General features: G+C 54.6%; 1 protein-coding gene across 1 annotated transcript; it reads right to left on the bottom strand.

The window, feature by feature from the left end:
* Window positions 1-142: 142 nt before the first annotated feature.
* TWF2 (twinfilin actin binding protein 2) lies at window positions 143-9791 on the bottom strand. Its single transcript, XM_081246890.1, has 9 exons — window positions 9605-9791; window positions 5810-5887; window positions 3395-3573; window positions 2886-2981; window positions 2548-2652; window positions 2274-2399; window positions 1430-1580; window positions 1192-1313; window positions 143-750 (listed from the first exon to the last, which is right to left on the bottom strand). Exons 1-9 carry the CDS (start codon window positions 9627-9629, stop codon window positions 583-585), a joined length of 1050 nt encoding a protein of 349 aa, XP_081103016.1. The 5' UTR covers window positions 9630-9791; the 3' UTR covers window positions 143-582.
* Window positions 9792-18609: the final 8818 nt, after the last annotated feature.

Below are 18609 nucleotides of genomic sequence, written 5' to 3'. Positions count from 1 at the left end.
TCCCACACATCTGCAGCCGGGAGGGCTGGGGCTCCACCTAGCAGGCCAACAGGCCCCTTCTGCATTGGGAGGGGACAGTTCTATGCTCAGGGCTTCCCCATTCCCGGTGCCAGAGATGGCCCCTCAGGGCCAGACTCAGCTGTTGATTTAAAAATATTTTATTCTTTAAAAAATACAGCATTCAACCATCTCGTCCTGCAATGACCCCCTGCCCCAGCCCCGAATGACCGCACCCCTTGTGGCCAAAGGCTTCTGGGCCATGCTGGGACCCTAGTCTCAGTTCCCCTGGGGGCCAGGTTCATGCCAGGCCCCCCACCCAGCCCCTTGAACCAGCTGGGCAGGGTCCCCAGATGCCCTGGGCACATGGAAGAGAGGCAGGAACAGCAGGGGGGGAGGGTCACAAAATGCCAGCCCAGTGGTCCTCGGAAGCTGCAAGAATGTTCACTCACCAGCCCTCCTGCCCACAGGAGGTCACCCCAGAGCCCAGGCTGGGAAGGAGGGAGGTGGCCGCGGGGATGGGGTCGGGGTGGGGTAGGGGCAGCCCCACAGTTCCACATGCCAGCAGGGCTCGGGTCCCGCCACCTAGCTGTCGTCCCCATTCTCGCCAGGGCCACGGATGAGGCGCTTGTGGCCCCGCTTGCCCCCGGGGCCCTTGGGCTTGGCGAAGGCCTGCTTGAAGGCATGCTGCTTGGGGTGCACCTCGTCATAGAGGAAGCTGGCCGTCAGCTCCGCCCCGTCGCCAATCTCAATCTGTGCAGGGCAAGGCAGTGGTCGGTTACTCCAAGGGTGGAGGGCCCTAACACACACCACCCTTGGTCACACCCCACTCCTGGGGCACCCCCCTGATCTCTCTCACTCTAGCCCTCGGGTGTCCTCTCAGATCCCCACCTGAAATGCACCTCCAGGAGCACAGAGCCTAGGGCCTGCTGCCCTGCAGGCCTTGTCACCCCCTACCTGCCTTTCAGACCCAGGAAAAGGAGAGACATGGGTGTCACAGCTGGGGCTTCTCCAAGACATCAGTTACCTGGGCGGCCTGGGCTATGCACACTATCCCCTGGGCCTCAGTCTCCCCATCCAACCAACAGGGCAACAATGCCCCTGCTCTGCCATTGTCACGGGACCCTGATGCCCCACGTGGAGGGTGGGGTGACAGGGCCCTGGGAGGCGAGGCCCTAGGGAATGGGTGCCCACCTTCTTGGCGATCTCCAGCTGGAAGTCCTGCTCCACGGAATCGAGGAGGCGGCTCTTGCAGCTGGAGTACAGCATGCGCTCCTTGATGCTGCACTTGTAGCCGGGCATCGAGTAGATGAACACTGCGGAGAACAGGGAGGTGAGCCACAGCGGGCCTGGGACTCCCGCTGCCCCATGGCCCCTGCAGGCGGCCCACCCAGCTGTGGGCCAGCGCGGGAGCCCTGCTGTGGCCACTCACCCACAGACTCCAGGGGGTCACCCTCATGGGTGTGCTTGTAGAGGAAGAAGTGGTAGCGGGCGGCATCTCGGGGCACCCGTGATGGCAGCTGGGCCACGTCCGTTGGCTCTGTGTGCACCAGTTCGATGGTCTCCCGCTCCAGGTCCAGCTTCTGCCGAGGGGCAGGGGGAGACGTGAGGGCACCGCGCGGGGGAGGGCCCAGGCCCACCCTCGCCAACAAGAATTCCCTGAGGTGGGAACCTGCCGTCATCTCCCTCTCCCGGGGCTCCCCTCCCCCGTCCTGCCATGTGGGTCCCTATGAAGAGGCCACTCCTGGGAGCTGCCCCAACTCTGCCCCTTTGAACACTCTGCTAGAGGAGCAAGTCCCAGCAAGGACAATGGACAGGACAGTGGCGAGGGCCTTCACCTCAAGGAGGCATCACCCTTGGGCCAGCCTATCCTCAGAGCTGAGGACCCATTCTGCTTGAAAGGGGGCAGGCTGGACCACTGGGGCAGGGGGACCCTGGCTGGGGAAAGGGGGTGGTCAGGGGGCTGAGGGAGTCTGGGACAGGAAGGGGCTCAGGGCTGAGGGGTGAACCCAGGGGTGATGTGTGTACGCAGCGTGGAGGGCGGATTGAGGGACAGTGTCTCACAGGAGTCCCTGTGGGTGAGCCGGGCAGGGCAGGGCAGGGGAACAGAGTGCAGCCACCACACGTGGCGACTGTAGGGAACAGGCAGGGATGGAGGGCAGCGTGTTCCCACCAGTACGTGGGTGAGCTGAAGTGAGCTCATGCGTGTGCGCAGGAGCAGGGTGGAGGTGCAGCACACCCTGAGTGTGTGCCTGGGACAGGGAACGGGCACCCACCAGCTGGATGTAGTTGATTGTCTTCTGCCTGAGCTGCTGAAGTGCCCGCTGGGCCTGAGGCTGCAGAGGGAAGGCCAGGCCCTGCAGGGTTTGGTGTTTGCTCTCCACACTGATCTCTGTCTTCACCTGGGGACAGATGAACATTGAGTGAGGCCCTCACCTGCACAAACCAGGGTTTAGCCCACCTGGGTAGCACAGGCTTGGCCAGCAGAGCCTGACGTGACCTCGAGGGCCTCGGGCCAGGACTTCTGCCCACCCTGTCCAGCGCACCCACCTCGTTAATACGGATCTGCTGAAGTTCTCTCTCGGCTGAGGTCAGCGGGGCGGGCGCCGCACAGGATGACAGGTGCTTCTGGTACCCAGCAAAGGAGAGGTCATCCTGGCCGGTGGATGTAGAGGCACAAATGAGCACCTTGGGGTGGGCTGGCAGAAGCCCACTAAGCACCCCAGCTTGCAGACCTTGGACACTCGCAGCCCTCCCTACTCATCCCCAAGCCTGGCACCCACTTACTCTGTGACCCTGTATAACACCTCACCCTCTGTGGGTCCATGACCGCAACCTAGTGATCCTGGCCTTGAAGGGGCGAGGGGCGCCCAGGGGAGGGGGCCTACCTTCACAGTCCCGAAGAGCTCATCCTTGATGTGGCCGCCCCCAAACTCCTTCTTCACTGTGGCCCGTGTGGCTGCATACAGCATCTTCAGCCGCACCTGAAGGGTGGGGGCCAAGCCATGAGACCCCTCCAGGCAGGGCTGCCCGTCCAGGAGCAGGCAGGAGCCTCTGGGTGGGGACCTGGTCACCTCATTGTGCCCACACACCCAGCAGAGGGCGCAGCAGAGCACCCAGCAGAGGGGGCGAGGCTGCAGTAGGGCGGCTCAGACAGCAGGGGGAGCCGCTGTCCAGCCCAACCTCTGCCTCCCAGAGCCAGGCTGATCTGGCTGGGAGGCTCTCAGAGACCCGAGGCCCCAAGCGCAGGACCTCATCCCTTGCTCTCGTACCCTCTAGAGCAGGATCTGATGTCTCCCCCGTTCAGACTCCTTGGGGCAGGGCTGTGTTATCTCAGTCAGACCCAGCTTCCCTCCTCCTCCAATCTGGGGGCTGGGCAGGGGTCCCTAAGACTCACAGGGGAATTATCAGGTGACCAGGCGAGGAAGAGCCACTCGAAGCCCTGGGCGTTCTGCGTGTCCAAGCGGTAGAGCAGGTAGCAAGGCTGCTGGGCATCCAGCAGCGGCAGCACGGCCCCATCATAGTCCTGGTCCCAGCAGCCCACCAGCTCCCTCGAGGCACCCAGCACGAGCTGCTCTGGGGGCAGAGGCCAGGTGAGCCAAGGAGTAGCCATGTCCCACACCCACCTGTGACTGTGGGCCTCGGCCTCTGGCGGTGACTCAGACCCACTGACCACCCACCCCACCGTCCCCTGGAGCCACCACATCCCTGAAGGCTGTCTGTGTGACTCAGTCATGAGTGAATGAGGACACACAGCTGCCAGCCCAAGGTCGCTCCCTCTACACACACACACACACACACACACAGAAATGGTCTCGAGGACATGCCCACAGCTGACCCAGCACAGGCAACCGCACCAAGACACACAGCCACATGCCCACAGCCATCAACAACGCGACCCCTCACAGACACCCACACACTCAGACCCACTGCACAGCTCCTCAGCACAGAGCCCCACTGGGCTACCTCCTGCCCCCTCCTCCCTCAGCCTGGGGCTCCAGCAGACCCCCCAGAACACCCTTCTCAGAACAAATGTGCTATGGGAAGTGGGATCACAGCCTCAGGCCACAGGGATCTGCAGGCGCAAAGGCACATGGGCAAGAGGGAGCCAGGGGCTCTTACCAGACACTGTATAAACAGCTACCCTGCTGCCCCCCACCAGATGCAGCTTCCCCAAAAGTAACAAATCAAAAGCAGCCAACCTCTAAATGCCTGGGGCCAAGTGGCTGAATGGGGTATCGAGGCTGGACATACATTTGACCTATCAGCCCACAGGGCCTCAGTGTGGCACCGAACACCAGCCCAGATGTGCACAGGCCCAGGCTAGAGGAAGAACTGGGGCAAGGGGACAATCACTGCCTGGCCAGGGGGTACCGGCACCTGACCACCAGGCCCTCCTGATGGGGGCAAGGGGCCTGGCTGTCCAGGAGTCTCAACAAGCCAGGCCACCTCCCTCTGGCCTTGGCCTCCTCACCTATCCTCCCAGAGCTCAGATGGGATCAAGGCTGAAAACCAGCAGTCACGGGCCGACTGGACCCCAACAGCACTGCCCAAGTTATTTAATGTGTTGCCAACATTTTTCAAACTGGGAAGTTTCACATAAGAAGTGGAATTCATGGCTTCTCTAGAAAAATCAGGAGATCAAGCCACACTCAGTGGGAGCTGGGCAATGGCTGCCTGTCAGGAGGCCTGGACCCTCCTGGGCACTCCCAGGTGCCCCAACAGCTGTAATGCTGAATGCAGGTAAGAGCTCACCTAGAGACTCCTCCTGGTAAACATCTACAGGGACGACCTGTCTGGGAGGCGACAGGGAAGGCTGAGGACTGGGGCCCATGAGTCTACTTCTTTGGAGGGGTCCAGGGGGCTGACCTACCCCAATGACCCTGACCCAGCCTCTGAGGGCATCTGAATTTGGGGACCCTGGACAAAGCCCAGCACAACTCTGGCCCTAAAGCCTGGGGTGAATTCTGGGTCTGGGCAGACCCTGCTTTGACCCAATTCAATGTGTGAAAAGTCAGCTGGGCACCAAGCCCATTCGGGGAGCCCCCAGCAGGGCCCACTACTGCATGGCTACCAAGAAGGGCTGGAAGGATTCGTGGCGGCCCGGCCCACCCCCAGTCCTGGAGTCTGTACCCTTTACTTCCAGGGCCAGCCCCTCAGCTGTCCTCTACCCCAGGTCCCCCCAAGCCTCAGTCTAATCCTCTACCTCCTCAGAGCCCCTCCCCACTTCAGGCCTCAGCTCAAGCTCACCTGCCCCCCAACCCCTATATCCCCAGGAATCCCAGGTCCAGGTCAAGGCCTAGCCAAGCCCGGATTCCCCTAGTCCTGCTCTCAAAGAGGCTGACACGAGTCCCTTCTCCCCATTGTGAGGGCACTTCCCAAGGGCAGGGCCCTGGCTTCTCCTTAGGAATCTCCCCCAGCCAGTGGCCAAGCGAGGCCAGGCTTGCCGATCACACAGGGAGGTGAGTGGCACTAGCCACACGGGGCAGTGCCTGGCCTTACTCATCCCCTGCCACCCCCTAACCCAGCCCAGCCCCCTGACTAGGCCAACAGCCAACTACAGAGCCTCTGGGGAGGCTGGGCGGGACCCCCCGGGGAGGGCTCTCCTTGATATCCCCCCAGCTTCAGCCTCCTGCTCAGTGTAACAGGCAGAATGACCATGCCCACCTCCAATGCTCTCCTACAAGACACCTCCCATTTCCAGGTGGGAAACTGAGGTCCTGAGGGGGCTGGAGGCCAATGTCCCCCACCTCCCAGAGAAGCAGCGGGGTCCAGCCACCAGCCTGTACCCTCGCCTGCAGGAAGCACTCACCGTCCTCAATGACGACTTTGATGAGCCGCACAGAACCAGCCCGCGCCTTGGCAAAGAACTCCTTCAGCTCCTCGGTAGCTACCAGAACAAGAAACATGGTGAAGGATGAGCAGACAGAGGGAGCACGGTGGGCAGGAACACACTCAGGGCCCGCTCTGTCCTGGGGGTCTGGTGGTGGAGCTGGGAGCCGGGTTAAATACGGCCCCCCATGTGACTGGGAACCTGAGACAGCCGCTGAACACAAGCTCCCAAATTTAGCCAGCAGAGGTGGCAGGCGGGCGGCCTGCTGGCTGGGATGGCTCTGTTGACAGGGCACACGGGGATGGGACAGCCCACCGGAGAATGGGGCGGGCTCTGGGACAGGCCAAACCAGCCAGAGTGAACGGCCCCCTCCTGTCCCCTGCCCCCCAAGAAGGCCCAGCACAGAGCTGGCCTGGGACACTCCCAGCACCGTCATGTCCACAGACAGAAATACAAGAACAACTGCTCCCAATGTGCACTGCCCACTACGTCTACTCACACGTGTACGCGCATACACACACGCATGCATTGCATGTTGCACGTGCCAATGGGTACATACTCAGTCCAGCATGTGTGAACGAAACACATAAACACTATGTGACAGAGACAGGAACAGAAATGCAAACGCCCTCATACATGAACACACCACTCAGCTGGTCAAACATAAATGGACACACACATTTAAACGTGCAAACACACAGACACACACACACAGATAAGGTCCCCAGGGTGCTAATAAATTCACACACAGGCAAATGCAGAGCATGGCTAACATGTTTGTACAGGCAAGTGGCTGTACAAAGTGTACACAGAAATAGAGGTACACACTGACACACATGCATGAACACCCAGCCCCAGCCCACCAGCCACGCTGCCTAACCCTGAGAGGCCCTGGGGAGCCAGGCCAGCTCTGGCACAGCCCTGCCAGGGGGCGATAAGCTTCCACCCCCAGGCAGCTGGAAAGAGGAGTGACTCTCAGGGTCTCCCCAAAACAGACCCTGTCTTGGTCCCTGAGCCACAGACCTGAAAGGTGACAGCCAGTGACCAAGGACCCAAGTGCAGAAGTGAGGATCATGGTCAGAGCTAGGGAACCATGGAAGTCACAGATCCACTGGTGGTTCAGAGAGGGAAACCAAGGTCCAAGTTGGGAAGGACCTACTTGGGTCTCTGGGTGCACAGGGCCAGGCCAGCATGACCTTGGGGCTGCCCAGGGGTCAGGAGAATTTTGCAGGAACACAGCTGGACGGCTGAGGTCAGAGAATATTTATAGGGCCCAGACCCGGCAGCTCGAGGAGGGGGTGGGGGGGGGCCTTTAGGAAAACAAACTCTGGTCATGTCCTCAGGTGCCCATCATGCAGGGTGACCCTGAGCCTGAGACCTCACGCTGTGTACCACCCTCCAAGGCCACTGGGTGGGCAGGGTCCCAGCTAAGCCCGGCAGGCCCTTGGGGCTGAGAGCAGCATGGCATGGAGACACAGCCCCACTGGGCCAGGACAGAGCTGCCCCTCAGCGGACCCCAAGCAGGTCCCTGATGAAGAGCTTGACCTCGGGGGCTCCACCTTTCCCATAGCTATCTGTGACCTCTGACCTCACTGAACCTCAAACTCATCTATAACATGGAGCTAATACCCCTCACATGGTTAGAGCCTCTCCTAATAACAATTACTAATATTTTTTAAAGACTTTTTTCTGATGTGGACCATTTTTTAAAAGTATTTATTGAGTTTGTTACAATATTGTTTCTGTTTTCTGTTTTGGTTTTTTGGCCCTGAGGCATGTGGGATCTTAGCTCCCCGACCAGGGAATGAACCTGCACCCTCTGCAGCAGAAGGTGAAGTCTTAACCACTGGACTGTCAGGGAAGTCCCAGAAATTATTAATTATTATTACTGTAATGACGGCGGGACAGGCCGTGCTGAGCTGTCACTTCCACCTGCTCAGACCTCTCCCAAGGGAGAGGCTGACACGCCCCTTCTAGTGTTACCAGGACAAAGTGACACCCCAGTAGTGGAAGAGACATCCCCCTCCATGCCTCCTCAGCCACCATCAATAATCCAGAGGCCAGGCCTGGGACACCTGAGCCTCTATCATCAAAGATTCATGTCCCCCACCCCCACCCCCCGCTGCCTTACCTCCCACCCCCCTCCCAGTAAGCCTCAGGTTACAGGTCCCTCCCCTGCCCAACTCTGAGGCAGCAGATCCACACCTATGGCCAGGTCAGGGCTGGCACCTGGGCATCCAGGGTGATCTCTCCTGCGGCCTCCTCAGGACAGAAATGGGAAGGAGTGGGCTGCTCCCAGGCAGAAGGAGGGCTGGGAGGGGGGCTCGGCCCTCAGATTCCCCTAGGCAGGCCCATCGCAGCATATGCGAAATGAGGGAGTGAGGAAGGGCCCAGGCCACAGGACCGGTCAGCCTACAGTGGGGAGGAGGAGCCCTAACTTCTGATCCCCTCTCAGTTGGAGGCAGCAGCCATGATCAGACAAAGGGGAAGGAAGGGGCAGGTTGGGTGAGGGGCTGCTCCCTTCTGTGGGGCTGAGTCATGAAGCCACCCCTCCAGCTCTTCTTGGAGAATGGCTGGCCCAGACCCAGGCCCCTGCCTTTTCTGGTCCTGTGGGGTGTGGCCAGGGAAACCCTCTCAGGGCCAGCCACCAAGTGGCCACAACCACAAGCAGAGATCCAGGCGGTCAGGCTGGTTGATGGTGATGGCCCGGGGCAGGGGATCCTGATGTGGTGGGAGGAGTGGCTGACAGCCAAACCACTGGGCTATCTGGGCCTTCCCCACAGGCCAGGCAGCCCTCCCAGGCCAGTGACACAGGAGGACACTGAAGCCCAGGTAGGGTCAGGACACCTGGCTCCTGGCCACTGCTTCTTCCCCATCCTGTATAAGGAGGAAACCGGCCCCTTGCGGGAGGAGGGTGATGCTCTGGGCTGGAGAAGCTTGGGGTGGGGGGAGCTAGCCTAGAACCTCTAGGGTCAGGACCCTCTTCCCTGCCTCCAGCTTGGAGCAGGAGCCTTCCAGCACTGGCTGGGGCAGACTCAGGAGATCAGAGTGGAAAATGGCAGGGAGATCAGAGGTCAAGGTCAGATTGGCGACTCTCCACATCCCACTTAGAAAAAAACCTGTCCCAGGTTTTTCCCAGCCTAGTTTGTGAGGGTCCCAGGAGGAGCCCAAGGTCAGGGCCCCCTCCTCACACAGACAAACCAATACGAGCCATACATGCATCCATGGTAACAAATGAACACTGAAATGCACCCAACTTGTGCACACGCACACAGACACCCACAGACATGTGCACACAGTCACGAAACACTGATGTCTAAAGATGATTCCATGCGACAGTGTCCAATCAGCCATTAGTGCATGTGCACTGGATGTACACAAGCAGTCAGATCCAGATGTGCACACACAGGACTGTACACACAAGACAAACGCACATGCGTGCACACTCCCTCAGATGTGCACATCCGGGTACACCCACCCCCAGAAAAGAACAAAAATACATAGATGGGCACACGCAGGCACATCCACCCCCAGATGCGAACACCGATACTTCCACCCCAGCTGTGTGCGTACATGTACGCCCACCCTCAACTATGCACAGTAAGTGCGCATCCCACCAAGATGTGCCCACCCCAGGCGACCCGCGGCTGCAAAAGAGAACAGGAAGCTTCCCCAGGCTGGTGCCGGGGAGGAAACAGGGGCCGAGAGCCAGCAAGGGGGCGCAGCCGCGAGCATTGACCCTCGGCCCCCTGCCCGTCAGCCATCCGCCCTCACCGTGGATGCCGGTCTGGTGCGCCATGACTCTGTGCCCCGCTCCGCCCGCGCCCTCGGAGCCCTCGGCTTGGCCCCGGCCCGGCTCGGCTCGCTTGGACTCGGAGGAGGAAAAGAAGTAGGAAGATGTGGTGGCGGCCGCCCAGCCTCGCGCAGCTTCCCGGGCGGTGCCGCAGACCCGCCCCCAGAGCGCCCCGCCCCTGACGGGCGAGACCCGGAGGGGGCGGGGACTCGGGGCCGCGCGTGCGCGTAGTGGGCGCCTGGTTTCGGGTGGGCCCACGACAGAGTTGATCCCCTTGTCCGCGCGCTTGCGCGTGCCCTGTTTGTAGCCGAGAACAGGGCCTGCGTGTGACCGAGCGTGTGGGGGCGCACGCGTGTTTGAGCATGTGCACCGTGATCCGAGTGGTCTGTGGCTGGGGTGTGTCCGTGAGTTCCGGCCAGGTGGGTTTGTAGGTGGGTGGGATCCACGCGTACCCCAACTTGTGGCCTTAAAGCGGGCGGGGGGCGGGTGTGGTCTGTGTGTGCATGGGCGCGCGTGTGTTTGAGTGGCATCCCTTTCCTCTGAAACGTTTCTTGAGCGCCTCCTGGGGGGCCTGGGCTCCTCGAAGCGTCCCGGCCCGCAGGCCCTGCCCTAGCAGTGGGAGCCCAGACCCACATTCTACTAGGCAGTCAGCAGATGAGCTGTGTCTGTGGCTGCGAGCGCCCTGTGCAGAGTAAGAGACCACTAGGAGGAGGTGATATTTGAGCGGAGACCTGGAGGAAAGCCTGGTAGAGCGAGGGAAAAGTTTTCTGAGAAGAGGGAATTGCGTGTGCAAAGGCCCAGAGGTTGAAGGAGGGTCAGAGCTTGATGAGTCTGAGAAAATTCCCAACTCCTAATCAACTTCTGGCTCCATACACAGCAGACTTGCCTTCTCTGGCATCAGCCCCTGCCTGCTGTTACCAACATAATGTATCTTCTAGGCCACTGTGATTGAGTCAGGATGAGCACATGATGCCAGTCTGTCCAATCAGAGCCTGTCCTGGGACTTTGGATGGGAGGATTAGAAAGGAGGCGGGCTTTGGGGGCTGGGGTTGCTGAGAGTTGATGATGGATGATGTGGCCTGCCTGTTATCTAGCCCCAGCTTGAGCTCCCTGCTCCCTTTCCCTCTACCCCACCCTAACTAGGCAGAATTGAGCCCTCCTCTGTGTGCCCCAGACCCTGGGTTTCTTGTCTCCTGAGAGTCCAACTCACACAAAATTGAAGGGTTTTCTTGTTCATCTTCCTGTGCACGCCCTGAGGACTGGGCCTGTGTAGTAGGCTCACCATGGCCACCCTAGCACTCACAGTGGAACATAAAAACCATGTGCGGCCCTGCAGCCAGCCCTTGGGAGAACAGTTCGTAGGCAAGTGCCCCCAACTCTGAGATCTGTCACAGCCCTGATGAGGCCAACAACACAGAGCCACTGGTTACATCAACTCTCAGACCTGGCCACCTCCACAAGAACACTTGGCAATTCCACAGAACCATAAAAACCTTGACCTCTTGGAAAAAGGACTTAACCAAGAAAACAGATTGATGAAAAATAGTAAGGTTATGTTCCCTATTAAAATGTCCATCACTGGGTGAACTACATGGCCTTAAAATCAAGACCTTAACATCAAGGTCTCCCCTGATACCTGGTTGGCCCCACCCTGCATCATTCTTTTTGTTTTTATCACTATCTGATTCATATATTTACTTGCTTATTTGTTTATTGTTTTCCCCCCACCAGTCATTAAATTTTTGCCCCTGCTCTATCCCCAACACCTAGAACAGTGCCCAGGATTAGTAGGTGCTCGATAATATTTGCCAAATAAAAAAAGTGTCTGAATGAACTATGAGTCTTCGTGTTGCACACTAACTATGACTGGGCACATTTACTTAATCCTCATGACAGCCCTACAGGGTAGGTGTTACTGTCTCCTTACAGATGAAGAATCTGAGGCTTGGAGAGAGAAAGTGATTCGATCAAAGTCATAAGGTAGTGAGTGTCCCCAAGAACCTTAGTTTCCTTTACTCAAATTGGAACAAAGGATGAGAAATCCTGCTGGGCAGTGGCCCTCATCACCTCCATCACTGTCTCACACCTGAGTGATGAGGGTTTAACCAGAGAAAGGAACTTCCTGGGAGACTGGGATTGGAGCCCAGTCCTGCACAGTTTCAGAGCCTAGGATGCAAGCGAGGAGCCTAAGGACCAGTGGAATATCCAAACAGACTCCATCTCTGGCTGAGATCTGGTTTCAGGCAGAAAGATGAGAAAGCTGCACACAGCTCCTCAAATGAGTCTAGGGATGATCAGAGTGTCCAGGAGCAGGTTGGTTGCTCCTTTCTTGCTGATGTTTCTCAACAAAGAGTCAGCCATTGAAATTATTGGAACATATATTTTTCAGGTGGATCAAAGATTTAAATGTTTTTTTTAAAGTGAAGTATAAAAATACTGAAGAAACAAAGGGAGAAGATTGTAAAATCTTAGAGTAGAGAAGTCCTTCTGAGTATGTCACCAAACCCAGAAACCATAAGAAAAAAAACATTTATTTACATTAAAAATAAAAAGTCTAGGTGGAAAAACCCACCATCAAAACCAAAACACAGGGCTTCCCTGGTGGCACAGTGGTTGAGAGTCCGCCTGTTGATGCAGGGGACACGGGTTCATGCCCCGGTCTGGGAAGATCCCACATGCCGCGGAGCGGCTGGGCCCGTGAGCCATGGCCGCTGAGCCTGCGCATCCGGAGCCTGTGCTCTGCAACGGGAGAGGCCACAACAGTGAGAGGCCCGCGTACCAAAAAAAAAAAAAAAACCAAAACAAACATAAAACTGTAACTGGCTACAATGTACTGGCAAGTCATTTCAAAATAAAGAGCTGATTTCCCTAATATATAAAGAGCTCTCATAATCAATAAGGAAAAGACCAATGGCCCAGTAGAAAACTGGGCACAAGATACAAAAAGACCATCTACAGAAAAGGAACTACAAATAGTGTCTCTCAAACCTGTGAGAAGTTGGTTATCCTCTCCTATTAAGATAAATGGAAATCAGAGACTTCCATGGTGGCACAGGGGTTAAGAATCCACCTGACAATGCAGGGGACATGGGTTCGAACCCTGGTCCGGGAAGACCCTACATGCCTCAGAGCAACTAAGCCCATGAGCACAACTGCTGAGCCTGTGCTCTAGAGCCCGCGAGCCACAGCTGCTGGGCCCACATGCCACAGCTGCTGAGGCCCACCCGCCTAGAGCCTGTGCTCCACAACAGGAGAGGCTACTGCAATGAGAAGCCTGTGTGTGGCAACGAAGAGTAGCCCCCGCTCGCCTCAACTAGAGAAAGCCCACGCACAGCAACGAAGACCCAATGCAGCCAAAAATAAATAAATAAATAAAAATTAATTAATTAATTTTAAAAAGATAAATGGAAATCAAACTAGACTTGCATATTTTTTACTTATAGGTAAAGATTAAAAACTTTAATAAAAAATTGCAACGGTCAAAGGATGGGGAAATAGACTGGTGCAACCTTCATGTAGGACAATATCTACAAAATTATTGTATATTCCCTCCCCCCCTTTAAATTTAGGTGAAATTCACATAATATAAAATTAACCATTTTAAAGTGAACAATTCAGCACATTCACTAAGTTGTACAACCACCACCTCTGTCTAGTTCCAAAACATTCTTTTTTAAAAATAAATTTATTTATTTATTTATTTTTGGCTGAATTGGGTCTTTGTTGCTGCACGTGGGCTTTCTCTAGTTGAGGCGGGCAGGGGCTACTCCTCTTTTTCTATGGATTTACTTATTTTGGATATTTAATATGAATGGGAGCATAAAATATGCAACCTTTTGTGTATGGCTTCTTTAAATATTTATTTGGCTGCACCAGATCTTAGTTGTGGCATGTGAACTCTCAGTTGCAGCATCTGGAATCTAGTTCCCTGACCAGGGATCGAACCTGCGCTCCCTGCATTTGCAGCATGGAGTCTTAGCCACTGGACCACCAGGGGAGTCCTGTATATGACTTCTTAATATAACGTTTTGGAGGTTCATCTACCTTGTAGCATGTATCAGCATTTCGTTCCTTTTTATGGCTGAATAGTATTCCATTGTGCGTATATGCTACAATTTGTTTATCCATTCATCCAGTTGATGGATATTTGGGTTGTTTCCATCTTTTTTTTGTGTGTGTGTGGTACTCAGGCCTCTCACTGTTGTGGCCTTTCCCGTTGTGGAGCACAGGCTCCGGACGGGCACGCTCAGCGGCCATGGCTCACGGGCCCAGCCACTCCGCGGCATGTGGGATCTTCCCAGACCAGGGCACAAACCCATGTCCCCTGCATCGGCAGGCAGACTCTCAACCACTGCGCCACCAGGGAAGCCCCTGTTTCCATCTTTTGACTATTATGAATAGTGTTGCTATGAACAATGAATGCCTTTGACACAACAGTTCCGTTACTAGGCTGATCCTACCAATATGCCCACACAAAAAATTATAAAGCAAAAAATTGAAAACAATCTAAATGTTCATCATTGGGGGGCTAGCTACATAAAGTCTGCATATTTGCAGAGACTGCTCTGCAGCCCTCACAAGGAACAAGGCAGCTCTTCAAGGACTGATACAAAAAGATAGAGGTATCTTATGTGAAAACTTCAGGTGCAGGATACAGTGTAGAGTATGCTATCATTTGGGTAAAGAAAAGTAGGGGAAGAGGAAAGATTTAACATATGTATCTATATAATTTTTATTTATCCATTTATTTAAAGTGAGATATAACTGACATATAACATTGTATTAGTCCAAGGTGTACAACATGATTTGATATATGCATATATTGTGAAAGGATTACCACAATAAGTTTAGTTAATATCCATCACCACAGAGTTACAAGTTTTTTTCCTTGTGATGAGAACTTTTAAGATCTATTCTCTTAGCAGCTTTCAAATATACAATGCAGTTTTTTTTTTGTTTTTTGTTTTGGCTGCATTGGGTCTTTGTTGCTGCATGCGGGCTTCTCTCTGGTTGTGGCGAGCAGGGGCTACTCTTTGTTGCAGTGCGCAGGCTTCTCACTGCAGTGGCTTCTCTTGTGGAGCATGGGCTCAATAGTTGTGGCTTGCGGGCTCTAGAGCACAGGCTCAGTAGCTGTGGTGCACGGGCTTAGTTGCTCCACAGCATGTGGGATCTTCCTGGACCAGGGCTCGAACCCATGTCCCCTGCGTTGGCAGGTGGATTCCTAACCACTGCGCCACCAGGGAAGCCCTACAATACAGTATTGTTAACTATAGTCATCATGCTGTACAGGACATCTCCAGGACTTATGTATCTTATAACTGGAAGTTTGTACCTTTTGACACCCTTCATTCATTTTGCCTCCATCTCCCACCACCTCCTGTCCCGCCACCTCTGGCAACCACTAATCTATTCTCTGTATCTATGAGTTTGGGTTTTGTTTTTTGTTTCATAGATTCCACGTATAAGAGAGATCAAGCAGTATTTGTCTTTCTTTGTCTACTTATTTCACTAGGCATAATGCCCTCAAGGTCCATCCACATTGTTACAAATGGCAGAATTTCTTTTTTTATGGCTGAAAATATAAAATATATAGAATATATATAATAAATTAAACATGTATTCTATATAGTATATAGAATATATAATAAATATATTCTGTATAATATATAGATTCTATATAATATAGATTCTATATTTTATATATATATATAAACTTTCTTTACCCATTTATTCATTGATGGACACAGGTTGTTTCCATGTCTTGGCTATTGTAAATAATGCTGCAGTGAACATGGTGGAGGCAGATATCTTTCTGAGGTAGTGATTTTGTTTTCTTCAGATAAATCTTCAGATAAATATCAAGAAGTGGAATTGCTGGATCATATAGTAGTTTTATTTTTAATTTTTTGAGGAACCTCCATACTGTTTTCCATAGTGGCTACACCAGCTTACATCCCGGCAACAATACACAACAGTTCCCTTTTCTCCACATTCTTTTGCCAGCACTTGTTATTTCTGGTCTTACATGTTTTTGTTTTTGTTTTTTTGCTTGAACTTGCACAGAATACCCCGACATCTCTGGAAGGACCCACAAGAAACTAGTAATATTGGTTGTCTTCAGAGAGGGGAACTGTTTGAGCCATAGTGAAATGTATTAAGTTTTTTGAATTAAATATAAAATAAATCTTGTTAAGAACAGATATGGGGGCTTCCCTGGTGGCGCAGTTGTTGAGAGTCCGCCTGCCGATGCAGGGGACACGGGTTCGTGCCCCGGTCCGGGAAGATTCCACATGCCGCGGAGCGGCTGGGCCCGTGAGCCATGGCCGCTGAGCCTGCGCGTCCGGAGCCTGTGCTCCACAACGGGAGAGGCCACAACAGTGAGAGGCTCGCGTACCACAAAAAAAAAAAAAAAAAAAGAACAGATATGGGACTCAACAAAAGCTCTTTTCATGGTGAATGAAAAAAACATAGCATAAAAATCTTTTTCCTTTTTCTAAGCTTGCTCCTTCCCCCGCCTCCATCCCTCACATGCTGACTGAGTTAGCTTAGGCAAGGTCTCCGGCCAGGAGGGGGCAGGCTTGGGTTCCTTCGAGCAGCTGGGAGAAGGGTGTCAGGATAAGGGTATAACTGGAGAGTGAGGAGTTGCATGGCCTCCAGGGAGGACTCTACCCAGAAATGAAGACAGACCCACCCCAAGGAACCTCACCTACAACTTCAGACACAGGAAACAGAAGAGCCTGGAGGCTTCTGGAGAGAAAAAAAGGCAAACAGAAGCCAATCCAGAGGCCTGGGAATGACAGGGGCACTGGATTTCAGCAGCAGCTACAGCCAAAAAACAATGAACAGAACAGTCAGAAAGAGTTCTGAGCCAAAATATCAGTCAAAAGCAAAGGCAGGGGCTTCCCTGGTGGCGCAGTGGTTGAGAGTCCGCCTGCCGATGCAGGGAACGCGGGTTCGTGCCCCGGTTTGGGAGGATCCCACATGCCGCGGAGCGGCTGGGCCCGTGAGCCATGGCCGCTGAGCCTGCGTGCCCGGAGCCTGTGCTCCGCGGCGGGAGAGGCCACGGCAGTGAGAGGCCCGCGTACCGGAAAAAAAAAAAAAAAAAAAAAAAAAGCAAAGGCAGGGCTTCCCTGGTGGTGCAGTGGTTGAGAGTCCGCCTGCCGATGCAGGGGACACGGGTTCGTGCCCGGTCCAGGAAGATCCCACATGCCGTGGAGCGGCTAGGCCAGTGAGCCATGGCCGCTGAGCCTGCGCATCTGGAGCTTGTGCTCCGCAATGGGAGAGGCCACAACAGTGAGAGGCCCGCGTACCGCAAAAAAAAAAAAAAAAGCAAAGGCAGAATACAAACACTTTCAGAATTGCAGGGACCCAGAAAATTACCAGGACCCAGTCATACCTTCTTGGAAAGTTGTTAGAGGATGTGCTTCAGCAAAATGACGGAGTAAACCAAGAAAGTCAGGCTTGGGATCCAGGCAAGAGCAGAGGCTCCCAGGAGCCTAGGGAGCCAGAGGAGCCTTGGTAGCACCGGAGGAACACTTAGGTCAGCTTGGAACAGGGAGGATGGGATTGCCATAGGGCTCCACATGGCTCTGAAAACTTAAAATAGTTAAGCTGGGCAACAGACCACCTGTGACACCTGGCTGCCAGGAGCCTCTCTGAATACACCTAGAGGACAGGATCTTCATCTACCCAGGGGAGTCCAAGATGGTGAGTTTGGGGAATAAACTGTGTTTGCATTGTTTCCTCTAGTTTTAGACTTTAACAGCTTCTGAGCCATTGGCTGGTGGGATGAGTAGCTTACCCCACTGATAGAATTGGGTTTGCCCCACTCTGGGTCTCTGGTCCATTTCTGTCCTGATGACAGGTTGTAGCTCAGGTGTCCTTTGGAAAGCTTTCTCTGACTTCTCCCCCTCCCCCTTGCCAGCTGGATCAAGCACCATCCACCAGGACTTCCACCATCACTGCAGGGGAGCTCATTTCCATTAGTACTGTACTCCTGTGCCCAGTGCTTGGGGCCTGACACACATGGTGGGGTCAGTAAATTAGCTCCCAGGCTACCCTGGAACTGAGTCATTTGAGGGAGGGGCTGTTGGGCACAGCTCCCTGCCCCAGGAACCTTCTTCCTTGGGTGGAGGGAACTCCCAATGGGGCAAGGCTGGCCTCCTGGAGGAAGTAAAGCCTAGTGAGCATATGCTGGGCTTGGGTGTGGAGGAGAAGGTAAGGACTCATCCTGCAGCCCTCCCTGGGCCCTGGGCTGTGGGGCCTCAGGGGCTTTGAGTTGTCAAGCCTGCCTTCCTGGAGGAGGGAAGGGGAAGAGAAATCCCCTCTGGGGGTTCTGAGTCAGCTGCACTGTCATAATGGAAACAGCACAGCCCTGGGTGTCAGGACACTTCCCTTCTGTGGGCCTCAGAGTCCCCCTCGTTATGAGATGGAAATAACAGCCCTGAATAGGGAGTTGGGCTTCAGTGACAGAGGGTGACAAAGCACTCTGTTAACATGCTGCTGACCCCGCTGACCCAGTGGTGATAGGTAACCAGGAGTTAAGAGGCTGCAACATCTTGCCTCCAACCCAGATGAAAGTCTTTCACTTCCCTTAGGCGCAAGTCTGAACTCTGACCAGTTGGAGTCTTTTGGGGACCATGGATTCCTTTTGTCCATCAGTCACTTGCACTCTAATGAAGCCCCTGCTGTCTGTCTAGATAGGACATCTTGATTGGAGGGGCAGCTGTTTAGGAGACCTGGCCTTGAGGGTGGGATCTGCTTCTCAGGATAAGGAAGGCCAGGGTGACCACCAAGCCCCATCTGGGAGTGGAGGGTGCCAGGCCGAGTGGGTGAGGCATGGAGGTCTCCTGAGGGAACACTGTGCTCTGAGACTCTTACTCAATGTGTCAGTCTGACACCTCCAAGGACATCTTGTTCCCATCTTGCCCTTGCATAAGGTCCGGGCCCAGCAAGAAGAGGCCTGAGGCTCTGCCATGGACACTGA

This window comes from Mesoplodon bidens, assembly GCF_964165515.1.
Source record: "Mesoplodon bidens genome assembly, chromosome: 10".
NCBI lineage: Eukaryota > Metazoa > Chordata > Mammalia > Artiodactyla > Ziphiidae > Mesoplodon > Mesoplodon bidens.
Note: the sequence above shows the minus strand (reverse complement) of the source record. Positions and strands in the feature narration are given on the sequence as shown.